Consider the following 18,528-nt stretch of genomic DNA (forward strand, 5'->3'; position numbering starts at 1 on the left):
GTGCAACTTTAGCGCCGCTGATCAATAGTCTTAGTAACAACGTTTTTTGATGATGATGAGTGAAATATAAAAGCAATGAGGCTTTACTGATACATGTGATGCATTGAGGGCAGTGAGCGATGGCAGCTGTTCTGGGGCTGTTGCAGAACAGTCAGTAAAATTGCACTTGTTCTTTCACTTTGAAAGGTCTATGCAGTGGAGCAAAGTGAGACAAGTACAGACTTGTAAACTATAGCGATTCTTTATTGGTGAACTGTAGGAATGGAAATGAGGACTGTGAGTGTGCCCAGGTTAACACTGAGTCAGAACCAGATGTGCTCACAGCTTCGCAAAGCATAATTCTGTTTTTGTGAGTTTTAGCAGTGAACCTATAAAACGATTTATACCTTTTGCCTCAGGTCAACCACGTTGTCCTGTCACAGTTGATGCTGTGAGTGGTTTTGTTTGGTGTTTACCACCTTTGTTGAAGAGATATATACAATATTTAAACTAGAGGGTAAGACTTTTAAGGATCCAGCCACTGTATAACAATGTGAGTCTAATGAAAGCTGCTCCTGAACAAAGGCATATAGTGCTGAGAGCTTTTCACTTCAGAAAGAATTTCACTTCAGTGAATGTGGCTGCTAAGTGATTCTAAAAAAAAAATCTTGTTGTTTTTTGCTGTCGCATGTTAGCCCTCCGCCGTCACCAAAGCTCCAAGATTCCAGAACTGTGTTGCCAAGCAATGGTGAGGCCAGCAGCAGACATGCTCTATACAACAAGGATGCTGTGGACAAGAGAAGAGGAGGTGTGGGTGGAGGGAGTGTGGACACATCGGCTTCCTCCAACAGCCAGCAAAGAGATTTTACAGATGACAGGATCACTTACCGGACTCACCGCATCCACAGTGGAGACATAAGAAAGCTATCTGAACAAACAGCTGCAGTTTGCACTGTACAGGAGGTCAGAGGGAAAGCCATGAGCTCACAACAGTCCAGTCCTGACAGAGCGCTCCAGGATTACAACCTCAGGTCAGAAACAATTGCACTGAAAACAGAGAGATGTGAAAGATAGAAGGGACAAAGGATTCTCGTTATATAAGGCTTAAAATATGGGTGAAGTAGAATCAGCAGTAAACAGCAGATAACTGCAAAACAGGCTAGTTAAAATGAGAAATGTTTTTGTGCTTTTGATTGTGTTGCAACAAATTGCCAAATACATTGTGTATTGTGAGAAAATGCGTGATAGAGAGATTAGAGTGGCTGAGAGTGAATGTGACGAGGCACAGATGGATGGTTTGGGGTTTTTTTTTTCATCAAATCGTGCATTGATAGTGTAAACCCAGTGCTAAGGTTCAGACTGTTGTTGTTGTTAGATTCCTTACTGTGTATCTTTGGGCTTGAATGCACCAACAGTTTTGCTGCAGGATTTTGTAACAGTGACAAAGTGAATCTACCCATTCATCTCTCTGCCCAAACAAGAATTTTTGACTTTCTTCCTTTTCAGGTTGCTGAGCAATGGAGAACGCTCTCAGACAATCTGCCACAGTCTCAACATCATCAAAAACATTGGTGAGGAAAGGCTTGTCAGCGGTTGAGGGTAGCGCATACAGTCCACCCACTTTTACCACCTCCACAGCCTCTGCTGCAAAAATGATCTTAATTGCGGCTACATATGACTCACACGGAATAACACAGATTTCTAATAAACAACCTATTAAGCCACCAATATGCTGGCATTAGCACTGTCACTGGGTTGTACCTGTTACTAACATGTCTCCGACTCAAGGTCGACTGCCTCTTTAAACTGAGCGTCTGGCAGTGTTGACAGTCTGCGCACCACAGTGTGGCTCAGTGTTTACACTGGATAATGGTTATTTGTCGGGTTAGTCCAATTTTACTTATGACAGCAGTTTACTTGCAGGAATTCCAACTATGCAACACGAAAGTGTGTGTGTGTGCGTGTGTGTGTGTGTGCGTGTGTGCGTGTGTGTGTTTCGCTCTCTCTTATATAACTCTCAGTCCAGATCACCCACCAAAGCAAATCTGCAGTATATAACTGAGGGAGATTATGCAACAGGCTCAAAGTCACCTTCCCTCTTCGTGTACACGGAGCCGGTTCTCTCTGTGAAGAGTCTGTTCTTATCAGGAAACTTTCAACCCACCTGAAACTTGTGGCTCTCCAGCCTCCGCACTGACTGCAGCACACCGCACGCTTGAAGTTCTACCCACCTCTGCGCAAGTTTCTGTTTCACTGACCTCCATCTCATAAACAACAGAGACTTCCTTTATCAGTTTTTGTTCAGAGCTGGAGCATTTTGCCGAGGGGTTTGTATTAGGACACGTGCATTAAATGAATGTCAGATCCTGCTTTAGCCAATGAAATCTGAGCATTTTGTCTGGAAAACAACTAAATCTTAGAAAAAGACCCACTTATTACCTTCATTTAGAGCTTTCAATTGCCTCTCATGGTCGTCATCATGTTCAACATATGACCTACTACTGTGAATACTGCGATAGTATTAAGACCAGCTGATCACCGCCTATATGTGAACAGTAGTGAATGTTTCTTATTTTATTCCAGTCAGTTGCAGTTCCTTAGATTAAAAACTGGACAGATATTTGCTAAAAATGTGGATGGCAGGTGATCACAAGCAGCAGATGTCAATTTACGCAACACAATACATTCCACCTTTTCGTAAAGACAAAGTCTGAGTTGAAGCACTTTCATTCTCTAATGATGTATCTTAGGCACAGTGGTTGCCAAGGCCTTTGCAAAAAGCAACAAGGAATTCCACTTGTAATGTTAACGTTGATGCCTGACTCATTTCCCTCTGACCCTCAGCCTTCTTGTACCAGGAGTACCGGGATACCTCCAAGCAGCAGGAGATTGAGCAGCGGCGGCAGCGGGACAACCTTTCCCCCGGGGTCGCAGCAGAGACTGTGGTGGCAGAGCCCGGCGTCGTGTCCCCCCCAGCGTTACAGCTGCAGCTGAGGAACAGTGCTCGCTCGCTGAGCCTGTGGCAGAACCTGGAAGTCGTGCAGGCCAGCGGGCTGCTCACCCAGTTACCACAGAAAGAAATCATAATGCAAGAGGTTAGTTATACGTTGGATTCAAGAGGTTACCGAGACCAGAAAGGCTGCACTCTTCACTGTCAAAGCTGTACCAGGCAACTTAGGAACGACTGCAGTAACAATAAGAATGGGTAGAGTGGACAACACTAATTTGGGGTTTGTTAGATACACTCAGATTAGCGCATGAAGAGATGAGATGTTGTTGATAATAATAATAATAATAATAATAATAATAATAATAATAATAATAATAATAATAATAATAATAATAATAATAATAATAATAATAATAATTAAAACAATAATAATAATCATAAGTGGATCTTTGAACTTAGATTATTTTGGTACACATACAGTTCCCATGGGTAAAGGATGAACTTCCCTGTTGACAACATGTCCCTCAACCAGCTGTGCCAGTGGGACATCACACTTCAATCATATCAAGTGCTCAGTGCAAGTAGGGAACAACAGTCAGCATTAATGTGGCCTTTTGCTTTTCTTTTCTAGGCCATGTTCGAGCTTGTTACCTCAGAAGCATCTTACTACAAGAGTTTGGAAATTTTAGAGACTCACTTCCTTCGCAATCCTGTTTTGATCAACACTCTCAGCCAATCCGACATGCATTTTCTATTCTCCAACATCGAGGAGGTCATGAAAGCCAGTGAAAGGTAGGACAAGGTCTTTTTACACAAATCAGTCAATAATTGAAGTCTAACCATACAAAGTTCCATCCCTGGATAAAGGCCTCTTGATATTTCCAGGTTCCTGATGGATCTCGAGCACCGAATAGAGAAGTCTATTTTGATTTCGGATGTGTGTGACATTGTTTACAACCATGCTGTGGAGCATTTCAGTGTCTTCATCAAATACGTTATCAACCAGGTATACCAGGAGAAGAACTACAGACGTATTTTGTGAGTAGCTATTTTTATAAATGCATCTGTTTCTATATGCTGTCTCCATACAGTGGCAGTTATTGGTGCAGTAGTATATGAGTCGCATACTCAATCATGTTGAAGCAAATGGTGGTGTTTTATCCATCAAGTGTATTGTGATGTTTTAACCTTGAACAGCGCTTTGTAATCAGTAATCAGTAACATAATCCATTGTATTACAAAAATAATGTAATCTAATCTGAATGCTTTAGGATTACTTCAAAATCAAACATTGAAAATGTTGCACTTTATTCAAAAAAAAAGACTCAGCCACGAATTTTTGAGTTCCACAAATTTACTCTTTGAATCTCTTTAAACATCATAACCATTTTAAATGCAAATAAAATGTCTTACATGTAGCATATTCAGCATTTACAAAACAAACAAACAAAAAGAGTTTTACTTGTAACTCTTGTTACAAGACTTGTGAATGAGGAGCAATAACTCTTTGTTCCATTTTAAATGTAAATAAAAAGAAATGAATACTCCATTAACACTACTGTAAATCATAAATAATAATATAAAACATTAACAAAACTGGCAACCTGAGGGAAGTAATGTAAACAGTAATATATTGTTGAGTAATATATAAAGTAATATATTGTTCTACTGTAGAACATACAGTAGAGCATTTAGAAATCCAATTAGCCTCACAAACAGATGCTGGTATTAACATCTACAGGAAAATGAGTGGTGACCTCCAGTGGTTATACAGACAGCTGCTTGGATTCCATGAGTCAATGGCATTGTTATTTTTTAAATAGTCATTTTAAAATTACCATATTTGAAAGACATAATCAAACAATATAATCAAGTAATCCTTGACAATGTAACTTTAATCTAATTACACATTTTTTTCTAAAATAATCTGGTCTGATTATAGTTACTATTTTTGGTGATCTGATTGAGTAATCCAGATTATAGTACATGTAATCTGTTAGTACCAAACCCTGGAAGTAACTAACACAAGGCCTGTGCTCAGCACTGTGGGTAAGAAGGAGAGGCGTAATCCTTCATACAGTGAGGTTTTTTGTGTGTCAGGAACATTGTCACTTTTCAGAGAACAGGTTTGCTTTTGATCATGACAAATGTGATGTGCAGGGTGTGGTTGACTATGAATATAATGCATGTGTCCCTCTTTGTCAACCATACATACCTGGGTGAGGGTGATGTTCCCATGCACTGCAGAGGACGGGTACCTCATGGCAGCTACTGAAAAGAATAAATAAAAACAACCTCTGAGACCTGCTGCTTGTTTCAAACTGAAATATAAAATACAGTATGTTCCGGGAATCTCAGTGCCTTTGTTTAGTTTGTGAAGAAACATTTTGGAAATGCACCACCGATGACAATGAGATGTTCTGTAGGAGTGTCAGGAGTCAGGAGTGCCGAAATCATTTGTCACATATAATCACAGCCGCAGATGAGCTGCAATGTTGAAATGTTAGTTATATCAGTCGAGGAAGCACATGACAAAAAGGCCAGTGACTAACTGGGAGGAGGAGAGTTATTTTTTTCCTCTCTCAGTCGTGAAGTGTGTTAATTTTTCATGCAGCCTGGCGGATTCTTAAGAGCTTTTCCCTGCCAATCATTCCAGGACAGATTATTACTTGGCTGCATATCATAAAGCAAAGGCGATTTGCTGCTTTACTTCACAGTCACTGACAGGGGAACTTTTCTATTGCTTTCTACCAAACCTTAACCCATAACAACTGAGCTGCTAACCTCGACCCAGAATGCATGTTCAAGGCAAATGAACAAAAAGTGATACTACAGAATGTGTTAGGAAGTGAGAGTTTCCAGTTGATGTCTTGATTTTGGTGCTGTTCATACTTTTAAAGGCTAAAGCTTCAAAAAGTCCCATGAAAAGAACATGGACCTCTATTGTTATGTAATGACGATTAAAGAGAAGAGATATTCAAAGTTAGGAATTTGTTGCTGGCTTTGTTGTCATCTTATTTCCTCGTTCACTACTTGACACGTGATGTGAAAAGAGTATCGTTGTAAAGCTGTTCTCTAGTATTTTGGGATTTGGTTGTTAAAAGCTCATATGGCACAAACACAGTTTATGGCTGAATTCCTCTGCTACCTTTGGACTGTGTGCCATTTGCTGCTATTTGCCATAGCAACCTTTGTTCCTGATGTTTCTTGATTTGTAGCACAGAACATCACGTTTGACTACTGTATATATTGATCTGGAAGAATCCAGGTTTCCTGTGCATTTAAAACCACATGAGTGAGTCACACTGTTCCTTTATCACCATGAACACACACACTGTAGCTTATGACTCAGTCCTACACACACAGACGCACACACACACACACACACACACATACCGTTCCCCTGCTGGAAAAACTCACCACATATGTTAATATGCTGAGAAGAATAGTCCTGATAAAATGTAGTATTTCCTCCTGTTTTATATATACATATATATCCTGACAGTCATTGCTTTTGAATATTTAATATGAAATTAAAATGCACCCTAAATTCCTCAACTCATTTTCTCTTCATATTAATACATTTGATAAACTCTAATACAGATTTCTGTTCACATTGTCCATGACCTTGTGTGACCCTGTACTTTTAAATGAATTAAACTTTGCAGTCTTTGGGCAAATTAAAGGAAAAAATAACCCCCAAAATTAAAATGCCATCATAGTCAAACGCCAATAAAATCTTTCTTTTACAGGTTTGCTGAATCTTTCAATGGCTTCTTGCTTCTTGAATGACCTTGACTATTACCATGTGGAATTTCAAGTCGTTTTAATCCTCAGTACTGAATTAAAATTTAATTTACAGTATAGAACTGTGTCCGTTCACAGACAGAATGATAACATTACCTGGTTAGTCTGAACAGGAATTTACAATATGGTATTATATATAATATATATATATATATATATATATATATATATATATATATATATATATATATATATATTAAGGAATGGTAGTTTTTTATAACTACATTATATGTATATTTTTATTATATAATAACATAATGGTTTCCTTATTAGGAGCCATTGCAGCTCATTAAATATTCAATTCTGATGTTTTGAATGATATTCCTAATACTGTTTAAGCTTTTTCACTCAATCTTTATGCATCCGCTTCCAGCACACATACCGTAAATATCGGAGAAGACGCGCAACAAAATGTAAACGGCCTGCATTGTTCTCTAGTTGCATTTCACTGGCTCATAGCGCCCCCTGCTGTCGCGATTGTGGACATGTCTAAAAAGTCACATGATAGATGTCCTGCGTTAGTTAAACATGGTGTATTACACATGTGTTCTGCATTACTGTCTGTATGTGTGACCGAGCTGTATAATCACTGGCCTGTCTGGCTTTGTATCCAGAGAGGGGAACCAGGCGTTTCGGGAGGCCATGGCCTCACTGGAGAATCATCCTTGTGTCCGGGGGCTGTCCTTTACCTCATTCCTCATCCTTCCTTTCCAGAGGATCACAAGGCTCAAGCTGCTCGTACAAGTTAGTGTGTCAACATTCAGACTTACAACTAAATTTAGCACAGTACAGTAAAATGACAAGATTCAGTACTGAGTTTGGATATAACTGTGTCTACAAGTTTGCAATAAACTGTTGTTTATTTGCTGTTTTCATTTGACTCTGTTTCTCTTCACAGAATATCCTGAAAAAAGCTGAAGAAAACTCGGAGAGGGAAGCAAATGCTATAAAAGCCCATCAGCAGCTGGAGCAGGTGAGCATCAGTCAGGGGGCCAGTCCGGGTGACGTGGCTGTGAGGATGGTATCCACGTCATAATGTTGCTGTTAATACATTGGTTTTCTCAATACACTGTGTTGGCTTGTCGCACAAACACTCACACACATTCCATCTATATTACGATGTATCATGACTGGTGTAATTATAGGGTTTACATACAGATGAAAGATAAAATAATAACTGAGCAGTGTTTTGTATGTCATCACTTCCAGGGTGTATTTCAGTCTGACGGCCTTACAAGGCAAAATCATTTCCCATGTGATCTGATGTTTCCAAGAGTCAGTTGATTAAATATACGACTGAAATATATCCACTGTTAAATACAGTTTAACACCAAAAGACTATACCTCTCCCTTTTTATTAAAACTAGGACTGTCATAATACAGTATGTGTACATGATCAGAAAGTAAACAATGAGCAGAAAGGATGCTGGTTATAATCCACATCAGCCATCTTTGTTTTGTCGTTTTTTTCTTTTCTTTGGGCATCACCTCAGACAGCAAGCTGCTTTTCCACCACACCATTTGAACCAAATATAAGAGCTAAATAAGTTAAAACAATACCATGTGATGTCCTGGACTGATGGTGGGTATTTGTGTCTTCCTCAGATTGTGAAAGAATGTAACGAGGGTGTGAGAAAAATGAGTCGCACCGAGGAGCTTATCAGAATAGAGAAAACACTAGAGTTTAAATCCAAGGTAAGTGACGTTGTCTTGAATTTTCCACTGTGATGAAGTCACACAGTTTGGTTTTCATTATTGCACATGGCAGATTTGAGGGCTTGAATACCTGACCTGAGTAACGAGGCTATGAGACGTTCACTCCTTCTGCTGATCCATTTATTAGGAACGGAACACAAGATACTGTAGGCCGTAGCCCACGCTAAAAGAAACATCAAAGAGGCCGTGATCACAACGTGGTCATTCATAGGTCTCATTCATCTCACACTACAGTAACTCACTGATCTAGCTCTCGACTAGCAGAAACAATAACACCTACCTACCCTGGCTCCACAGGTACACATACTCACCTACCTCAATGGAAGCCAAAAGACTATATATATTAAAAGGGCAGTAAGCGATTCTAATCCACAACCTCCGCTATGGGAGTCCGACACACTAACCAATAGGCCAAAACCAACCAGCGCCATCCGGCAGCAGGTCTCTTAAGGTGCCGACAAGTAATGTTTACAAGCCTACCTTGGCTCTCTCTGCCAATCACAGTTGCACATACTCGCATACCTCACTGCCATAGGTAGCGGGCTCTATGGCAGGCTCCGAACATGTTCACTGACATCTCGTAAAACTCAGTAACTGGCATAAGTCTATTTCAGCCTGATTTGAACACAATCTGAACACAATACACAATCATAACCCTGAATCTCCAACAACAATAACATGAACATTACAAGATGTTTGATGTGGCTGTGTCCGATTTTAAGACTGGCGTCAGGTCTCATGGTTTATCCATTCTGTTTCGCACAATGAGAAAAACAATTATTTAAAGTTGTGAAAATGAAAGTATTGCATGATTGCATTGAATTCCTACATGTTTTCAGATGGTTATTAGTAAATGGTAAACACACTACACAAACACGAACAATTAAAGATGCCATAGCCAGGTGAAAAGAACAAAAATAGCTAACAAGAGGAAAGAGCAGAGTTCATATAAACATGCTGCATGAAGTAAACTACAGATTCTTCCTAAAAACAGCTTCATAGACTTCTCTTTATGGAAGCCAAAAGACTATATATATCAAAGTGTCAGTAAGCGATTCTAACCCACAACCTCCGATATGGGAGTCTGACGCACTAACCACTAGGCCAACACCAGCCAGCGCCATCCGGCAGCAGGTCTCTTAAGGTGCCGACAAGTAATGTTTACCAACTGCACTCGCAGTGATGCGCGGTTCGCACCTTTTTTTGTTTTCAATTTTCGGAGCCTGGGCTGCTCCGAAAAACCCTGCTAACGGAGAGTGAGGAAATATTCGATGATTTTTACAAAACGGCAGTGGTGTAGTGGTCCCTGGAGAGGTGGGTATACTCTTAATCAGTGGTGTAATGGTCCCTGAGGAAGTGGGTATACTCTTAATTTGAGCCCTGTTTTTTTAAAGTGGCCCCTCCAGCAAAGGATAAACGCATTTTTCAAACAGTGACTTGTAAGACGACTCTTGCATTTTTAGTTCATCCAAAATGACCAGTAAAATTTGCACATTGTCAGTTAATTTCTGATGCACATGCAGTTTTCGGTGTGTGGGTGAAACAACTACAGGATTATGCATTTTGATTCAACTATTCCTCAGTCCATCCACACGAGAACTTGACCTTGAGGATTTTTTCATCTTACAAGTAGTCTATGGGCCAGTAGTTTATTTTGTAAAGTGTCACTTGGATTAGCTGATTTGCAGCAGATAGTGTAGGCCTTGGTGTGCCATTATAAAGTTAAAATTATTTGTCATGGGGCACTTTGCCAATTTTACTGGTCCTGCACAGGCCTAATGCATTAATATGTAAAACATATTCAAGATGAGGCAAACATGGTGTATCAGTCTGTTAAGTTTATTTTCCATAATAACACAGCTTTTTCTCAAACTATTATGGAGCCATCTCATTACTGCAATGTCAAAACAGGAAATATATATTGAATAATGGCACTGTGCATCTACAGGTCTAATATTTTGTTTACTATCATCCAGCAGCACTCTGGCATGAGACTGACTGGATGCTAATGTGACCAGAGTATTGTCAGTCGTTGCATTTACATGCACCTCAGTAACCTGGGGTGTATTCCAGAAAGCAGGTTTTGCTAAAACTGAGTTTTTTAATCCTGAAAAGAGGGAAACTCTGGGTCTCGGCTGTCAAAAAAATGGGGGTGTCCTTTCCTTGTCAACCTGATTGATACGGAAGCAGAATTAATTCAGTAGCCTCAAGTGGGGAGATGATTTAGACCCTGTATAGATGCTTTCATTTCCTGATGACTACTTAGTAGAACTTTACCGTTTATCTGACAATATATCACATATCTGAACAATATTCTCCAGCCTTATTTCCAGCATTTAATATCGCTGACATGCTCCAACCAAAGCAAATTTTTGCGTCGAACGGGAGTTTTCTGTACAACAAGTTGAAATAGCCACTGTTGTTTGTTTTTTTAAATGTGAAATCTGATTAAACCCATATGCTTTACCTATCTGCAGCCACGTTATTTTCGTACCCATGGGATTGCACTTAAATTAAAAATCATGAAACAACATTGCGATTTGTTGTTCTGATGTGAGCAACAAGAATTGAACCTCAGCCACCTGCTGACCAGATAGTGTCACTAACCATTACACCATCATCTTATACAATAATTTAGTGGAGAAAATATCAGAATGTTTTAAATCAATTGATTATTGTATTCAGTCTTATATGTGTTGAATTGGCCAGTAACTGTCTACTACACCAACCGTCTCTCCTCATCAGTTGCAGCTGTGATGCTCCGCTTTCTTAGAATGTGCGTATTTTCTCCACCTGCAAAAAGCAGAATCTCCAACTCTAACGGCGTGACGTAGGAGGACCTTAATTCGCCTCAGTTGCCATTGTGAATCTTAGTATCGGAGCCGCATTGATGATGGCTTTTTATGGTGGTCAGCCACGAGCATTACTCAATGTGAAAATACTCTGTTCTGGAACCAAAAACTCAGAGATTCCCATTAGGTTCAGAGTTTTTTAAACCTACTTCCTGGAATACACCCCTGGTATTGCTGACGTGCTGCTTTTAAAAAGTGCTCACTGTTGTTGATGTCTTCATCTGAAGTTGTTGTAGTCGAGGAGGCAGAATCTCTGTGCCTGTCAGCCTATCCTCTCTGACGGGGAGGGGGGACGTACGGGACGGAGCGCGCACTGGTGCGGCAGCGGAACTGTCATTACTACTATATAGCTGCTTCAGGGTATAATTACTTTACGAGAAGTCAGGTGATTTTTTTCCCCCCAAGAAGGTAAATGAAGGCATGACCTGCCCTACTCTGCCTGTGATTGGTGGACTCTGATATTCTTATACTAAATCTGACCAATCATCACTTCTCATCTAACCAACCTAAGGCATAGGCAACGAGTACTAGCCAATCAGAGACAGAGTAAGGCAGGTCATTCTTCCGCTAGGGAAAAAGTTGGCTTGCAGCTGCTGAATGATGCACATCAGAAGCAATTAAGAAGTGGATATACGCTATGCCGATTGAAAAATAAGTGGGTATAAGCAGGTATACAGCGATTACCCACTTATTTTTTAGTTGACTCCACTACACTACTGCAAAACGTGTATTGCTTTAGAATCGCTTACTGCCCCTTTAAGTTGTTAACCAGTGAATTATCTTGTTGTCTACAATTTTTTTTATAAATTTCCAAAACAACTTTGTTTTCTTGTTTGAACGTAAATTATTTAACTTTGTGATTGAAGGCAGGCTGTAAATCTTTATACTCTTGTGTTTGACTTCCTTCATGGCCTGCAGTCTGTGCCCATCATTTCTCACTCACGCTGGCTGCTAAAGAAGGGTGAATTGCAGCTAATGGCTGGACCAAAAAGCACTAGGACCATGCGGAGTCGTAAACTCTACCAACCAGTGTACTTGTTCCTGTTTAACAATCTGCTGCTGGTCACCAAGCGCAGCTCGAGGTGAGTGTTTGGCAAAGTATTCTCTCTGTAAAATTCCTCTGTTTTAACTCCTTGTGTCTTTGTCTTTTTCCTGGCAGCTCATCAGGTACACCTAACCATAAAGGTTCTAATGATCAGTTGGTTGAAACTTTTTTAGGGAGCAGGGTGTAGTTTGTGCTGCTGTGTGACTGCACTGTATCATGCAGAGATATGTAGACAAAACAACAAAATCACCACTACACACTCCAAAATCAACACCTCTAAAACAGTTTCAACAAAATACAATAACTAGAATTACACTCCGTAGAGCCCAATAACCAAAAGTCGTCTTAAACTCATCGAATTGCATCAAATGGGTCACACTCCCCATGTATGCCTTATTTTTGCCTTATTCCCAGAGAAATTTGTGAAAATTTCAGTGCTGTTGACAAACAACAGGGATAAAAACATAGCCTCTTTGGTGGAGGTATTAACCATCATGAATGAGGAGTACTACTGGACGGTCGTGTTAGACTGCATTTGTTTTAGCTAGGTGGACTCAATAAATTGTAAACTGAGTGAGGGAATGTTAACCAAGCTGTGTTGTTGTTGTCAGTGGAGACAAGTTCCAGGTTCTCGACTCATGCTCACGGGCCATGTTGAGGACTGAAGACCTCGAAGACCAGGGCCAGCTGCTGGCCAGCGTCTTTAATCTTAAACTACTGGAGAACCAAGAGGATCGTCCTGTCAATTTCATGCTCAAGAGCGCCAGCATGTGAGTACCTGAAGTAGAATCAGCTTAGGAGCCGCTATGAATTAGATGTGGGTGAAAGTAATGAGAGAAAATGAAGAGATGGGTTTCTCACTACAAAGCAAACTCTGGATGACTTTACTTGTGAAAGCAAACAGACCAACCAAATTCAGAGACACTGCAGCCAAGGAAGGAACCATTTAAAGTAAATGGTTGAACAGTTACAAACATTTGACAGACATAAGGTCTTTGCAACTAAAAGCTCCTGTTAAAGGATTTTATTTGCCAGTTACGAGCCACTGTTTGTTGGCGCTCTTTTGCAATGTATGGTTTGGTTGAACATGTATCAGAGTTACTCTTTAGTTTTCTTGTATCTGTAACTGGTTTTTAATTAACGACATCCTGTGGACAGGAGTGACAAGCTGCGATGGATATGTGCTCTCACTCCAAACCGGCGTACACGATTTATGTCTACCAGCACCCACCAGCCAGGTAAGACAAAAGTATCAACCCAACAGTGCAGACAGTCATCAACATCCAGCCACAGAGACATGAACTCAAAGTGTGTGTGATCTTTAGACACTCCACAGGTGCAGTGTATTCAGTCATATTCATCTCAGGAGCCGGATGAACTCTCCATTGAGATGGCTGATGTTTTGAACCTCCTGGAGAGAACAGATGATGGTGCGTAGTGACACAAACCTGCTCTGATATCTCCTAAGAGGCAAAAGCTTGTGTAATTAGTTTTGTTTTTAGAATGAGAATTTTTCAGTTTCGAGTATGCAATTTTCTGCATTTGTCTATCTTTCTGTCTACTCTTGACTTTTTTTGTCTTGTGTATTCCAGGCTGGATGATGGGTGAACGGCTCCATGATGGTGAAAGGGGATGGTTTCCTAGTCGAGTTGTGGAGGAGATACAGAGCAAGGAGATCCGAGCTCAGAACCTGAGAGAGGCCTTTAGAATCCAGCTAGCCCAGGAAGGTGGAGGAGGCTCGCAAACCGGAGCCAGGGTTGGTGTGAGGGCAGCGAGACGCACCCCTAAGGTGTCCAGCTTCTCCGGTCCTTGAATTGATCAAATGGGGGAAAGCAGTGACATAAAGCAGTGAATCTGTAACAGTGATGAATGTCACCATTCAAGATCATATGCACTAAGAGAAAAGTAATCAGAATACATGTGACTTAATTCCTTTACAATGACAACATGTCCTTTTGATTTTCATTTGCTGTGGATGGCTTGTACAAATCCACAGATGATCAAAGTGCTTGAGTCAGTAACCTTGAACAAGTTACCCTGCATGTCTCCTATGCATTTTTAGTGACTGTATTGTAGGTCCACATGCTGTGGTGTGTAATGCATGGTGCAAAGCTCTGTATTTGGTTAGGAGCTTTGTGTAGGAATGGCAACAACCCTAGCAGTCTAAAGGTAATGCTGCATGGGCAAGTTTTAAAACCTTTAATGTTTTCATTTCATTGTATAATTCCCACAACACAAGCATTCAACATACGGTGGCCCTGCTCAATGCAATGAAACTTAAAAAGAAAAACACATAACAAAAGAAGAAATTTTTGTTTTTGGTGAATTTGGCAACATATTCAGCATTTAGAAAGAAATGAGCGTGGAGACAATCAAATACAGAAAACAACCCAAACAACACAATCAAGTACAAACACTAATCACGTCATACATAGCACAAAATAAATTTGTTTGAAACAACAACAAACAAACTCATTTACTTTGTGTAAATAAGCTGCTGGAGCCCTGTTGTTTTACACTTGTGTTCTATTACTTTGTTTTGGGTATATGCAGCAAAATCTTTGAAAATTCACTAAAATTGACAGATGGGTTGCAAATTCCACCCAGTAGCCAGGCACCAAAAAAAAAGACAAAGAGATAAATACAATCATTGACCACAAGATAGCATAGCCAGACTAATACTTCATTTCTGATTTCCAAGAGGCGTTACCAACAGACACAGACCTAAATGCCTCCAGAAGCAAACAGCTCTGTGCGTCTTCCCTGCCAGAAGTGTTCTGTTTGGTTTGTTTAATGCTGCTCGGTTGCTCAATTCAGGATGTTTTCTGCGTTTGCTGGTGTTTTGGCTATTTGCATGAGTGCAGTGCATTGAGCTTGCAGGGTGTTTGTTTAATAAAACAAATACAATGAACAATGTAAAATCACCAAAGGTCTGCGTATATAAAACATGAAACATATGAAACACTTACGGTCACAACAGCGTCAGGACATCCACAGAAATCAGAGGTGTCGGCTAGTAATGAATTGAGCCAATGCAAGATACACAGAGTTGTGGGTTTTTTTCTTAATATTTTGCTATGCTGGCTGAACACACTCTAACCAAAACAAACTTTTATTTACCAAATTATCAATTAGACAGAACAGATTGGCTTTGCAGTCTCTCCTCTGCCAAGGTGTAATTTCATTTTACATCTCTGGTTTTACAACAATGACAGGTAACATCATGAACAACCCACATTAAATATCCATAAAGTGAGAGACAACAGATACGGCACAACAAAATTTCCCAGCAAAAACTCCCACATGTCCACAAATGATTTAATTGATTAACTTGTTCATGATACACAAACATACATACATACATACATACTCTGTAAATACATCACATAAATGTGATTGCATGTCTTTGTTTTATAGTGTATATGTACATGGAGAAGTACAAAGTAATATGGTACCAAATGTCCACGTCCTATGATGAAACAACTACCCTGTTGATATTGACCAAACACACAAATACACAATAACAATTTAATGCCAAATCACTGCAATATGTCATGAATGCCTGTGTCTTAAAGAGTTTGTGTACAGTTCTGCAATGTTTAAAGTAATAATTACTGAATAATTATTATATTTTGTAATATGTAAATTATTGTTCATAAAAAAGCACTGATCAGAGATGTGTGTGACTTGTTGATTAACAAAAATACAAGTTAGTATACGCAGTGGCTCTTTTCACTTTTCACTCCACCAATGGAGATAGAGCAGACATACAGTAGTGTACAGACTGTCACACACCAGCATGGAACTTCACAAGGATCGTTATGATAATAATGACGATTGCGACACAGTCTGTTGGCTGTCACCATCAAAGCGGCATATGAGGGAGTTTGTGTGTGGGGAGCTGCAATACTATAAGTGTATAAACTAAACCCTCAAATTCTGCTATAACCCTCCCTTCTGCCATATTCTTTAAATGCGGGTTAAATGAGGGTTAAAGGGGCAGTAAGCAATTTAAATCCAATACACTTTTCATAAAATACAGCAAATATTTCCTCACGGTCCACTAGCTGTTGGTTCTTTGTGTTTGAATATTATTTATTATATATATATATTATAGTCCAAAAACCATGAGCAGCAACAACCTTGGGTCATTAAGGCAAATTAAGTTTGTTATCCCTGGAACCCATACTTTCTTTTGAGGAAGCACTTTTATGGTTTTTGCACCTTCTTGGTGTGAGCTGCAGAGGTCCTTGAAACTGGACTATCTGATCAGCATGGATGACTATAAGAAAAGGATCAAAGACTATCTGATTACTCAATGCACATGTCCTATTTTGTGTCTCAATGTGAACCGCTTTTTTCTTTTATGTACAGGTTTCATGTTGTTAGTTTTAAGTTGGTGTTTGTTTCATGCATTAATCATTTGTAAGCTGCTATCTTGGCCAGGAAGCCATTGCAACATAGATTTGAAATGTCAATGGGAATATTCCTGGTGAAATAAAGGATAAATACATATAAATATAGGCAAATCACTATATGCTGATGACTCTGGATCGGGGGTCAAAATCTAGAATATTTAAATTATAAAATGCAAGATGCAATTACTACAAAGAACGTTTTACAGGAGTGTTGGGAACATTATAAGTACAGGGTTTACAGTTTTAGTTGTATAGGGAATGCTACAGCACAAATGCTATGCCCCACTGTCCCATCATATGCCATACCTTCTTGGAGATTCATCATGCCACCCATAGATTTACGACTGCAGCCCAAAATAAAATACAAACCTAAATTGGTTCCAAAATCAACTGAAGTTCAAAACCATCTGGATCAATACCAGCACAATTTATATATACTGATGGGTCCAAAGAAGCCGAAACTGGGCAAACAGGTGCAGCATGAGATAATAGAGTGGCAGACCATCTTTCAGTCAACATCATTCAATTACTCGGAATACTGTTAGCATCTTTCATCGGCTACTCAAACTTCATTAGAGAGGAATGGCTGTCTCCTTCCTTTGGGTTCCAGCTCATGTAGGTGTGGAAGGTAATGAGAAGGCTGGCATATTGACAAAGCAATCAATAGAGCAACAGACATACAAATACCTTTAAGTTAATAGGAAATTTTAAACTATCATAAAGAATTATAACAGGCAAAACCTGGAAGTTACACATATAACTAATATTCCCTGAGGGAGGGAAAGGAGGTACAACACATAAGTATGGGGATTGCGCCCTTGCAAGACCAACCTGAATAAACTATCAACACGCCTGTCAAGGCCAATGAGACTGTTGCAGGCAGAGGATGTCCCGCCCTTCCCTGCAGCTATAAAATACCCCGCACAGTATCATTCCAATCTAAACTGCACTTCACCGAGTTGGATGATGATTAGGGGCTGTGTTGTACCTTATTTTCCTCCCTCATGGGAACATTGGTTATATGTATAACCTTCAGTTCTCTTTTGGTCGGTACACTTGGTACACACAAGTATAGGAACTTTGCATCACACCCCGAGACACCTTTGCAGCTAGACTGAGAATATTTGGCCCTGACAGCAGTAACCGTGATGTGTTCTACATCACGTTCCTGCAGAGGCCACAGACTCCACTGAAACCTCATTAAAAATGGGGATAAAAACCAGGGGACTTATCCTGAAACCCCACATGACAGGCATATATAGCTGACTGATAAACCTTAATTGTGGAAAATAAGAATGATGAAAAAGAAGATTTCTGGAAAGGAGAAACTCTCCTTTATTCCAGTGTGGTTTGGATTAACGCAACCAGAGGTAATGCGTACAGGAGCATCTGTGGCCACTGATGCGCCAGCGCCAGCGCCCACTCCTGTCCCGTAGCATGAAAAACATAGGACAATGTGCATTTTCTTTTGTGGCGAACAGATCTCATGGAAGCCCTGCTGAACTGCTGCCTTATCTGTTCCACTACATCCGGGTTGAGTCTCCACTCCCTCGCCAGGGGAAACCCAGAGTAGAGTAAGTCCGCTCCGCTGTTTAACACACCCATACTGGGTGTGTCAACTCTGAGAGACAACAGGTGAGCATTGCTTCATGAAAGCAGACTGTGGGAAACAGAGAGCGTGTCTTTCCCTGTTTGTTTATGTGCGCAATTACGTGGTGACCAGATGGCGCAATAGGATCTGGCCCAGAGGGGCTCCCTCGC

The 18,528-nt window shown here is 40.1% G+C and overlaps 1 protein-coding gene across 2 annotated transcripts in view; it reads left to right on the forward strand.

Annotated features, from left to right (window-relative positions):
* The window catches only part of ngef (neuronal guanine nucleotide exchange factor), a 28,888-nt gene extending 12,864 nt beyond the window's left edge, over positions 1 to 16,024 (forward strand). Inside the window, exons 3-15 of one of the 2 annotated variants that reach the window (XM_035622821.2) lie at positions 675 to 1,010; positions 1,486 to 1,550; positions 2,824 to 3,074; positions 3,561 to 3,721; positions 3,797 to 3,967; positions 7,351 to 7,480; positions 7,635 to 7,709; positions 8,342 to 8,431; positions 12,223 to 12,386; positions 12,961 to 13,119; positions 13,508 to 13,587; positions 13,675 to 13,779; positions 13,942 to 16,024. In XM_035622821.2, coding sequence (XP_035478714.1) covers positions 675 to 1,010; positions 1,486 to 1,550; positions 2,824 to 3,074; positions 3,561 to 3,721; positions 3,797 to 3,967; positions 7,351 to 7,480; positions 7,635 to 7,709; positions 8,342 to 8,431; positions 12,223 to 12,386; positions 12,961 to 13,119; positions 13,508 to 13,587; positions 13,675 to 13,779; positions 13,942 to 14,162 — 2,008 coding nt within the window. In that variant the 3' untranslated portion in view covers positions 14,163 to 16,024. The remainder of the gene's footprint in view (positions 1 to 674; positions 1,011 to 1,485; positions 1,551 to 2,823; positions 3,075 to 3,560; positions 3,722 to 3,796; positions 3,968 to 7,350; positions 7,481 to 7,634; positions 7,710 to 8,341; positions 8,432 to 12,222; positions 12,387 to 12,960; positions 13,120 to 13,507; positions 13,588 to 13,674; positions 13,780 to 13,941) is intronic. The other variant, XM_035622822.2, reaches the window with a different exon arrangement.
* The last annotated feature ends 2,504 nt before the right edge of the window (positions 16,025 to 18,528 follow it).

Source organism: Scophthalmus maximus, chromosome 11, assembly GCF_022379125.1.
Source record: "Scophthalmus maximus strain ysfricsl-2021 chromosome 11, ASM2237912v1, whole genome shotgun sequence".
In the NCBI taxonomy this organism is placed as follows: domain Eukaryota; kingdom Metazoa; phylum Chordata; class Actinopteri; order Pleuronectiformes; family Scophthalmidae; genus Scophthalmus; species Scophthalmus maximus.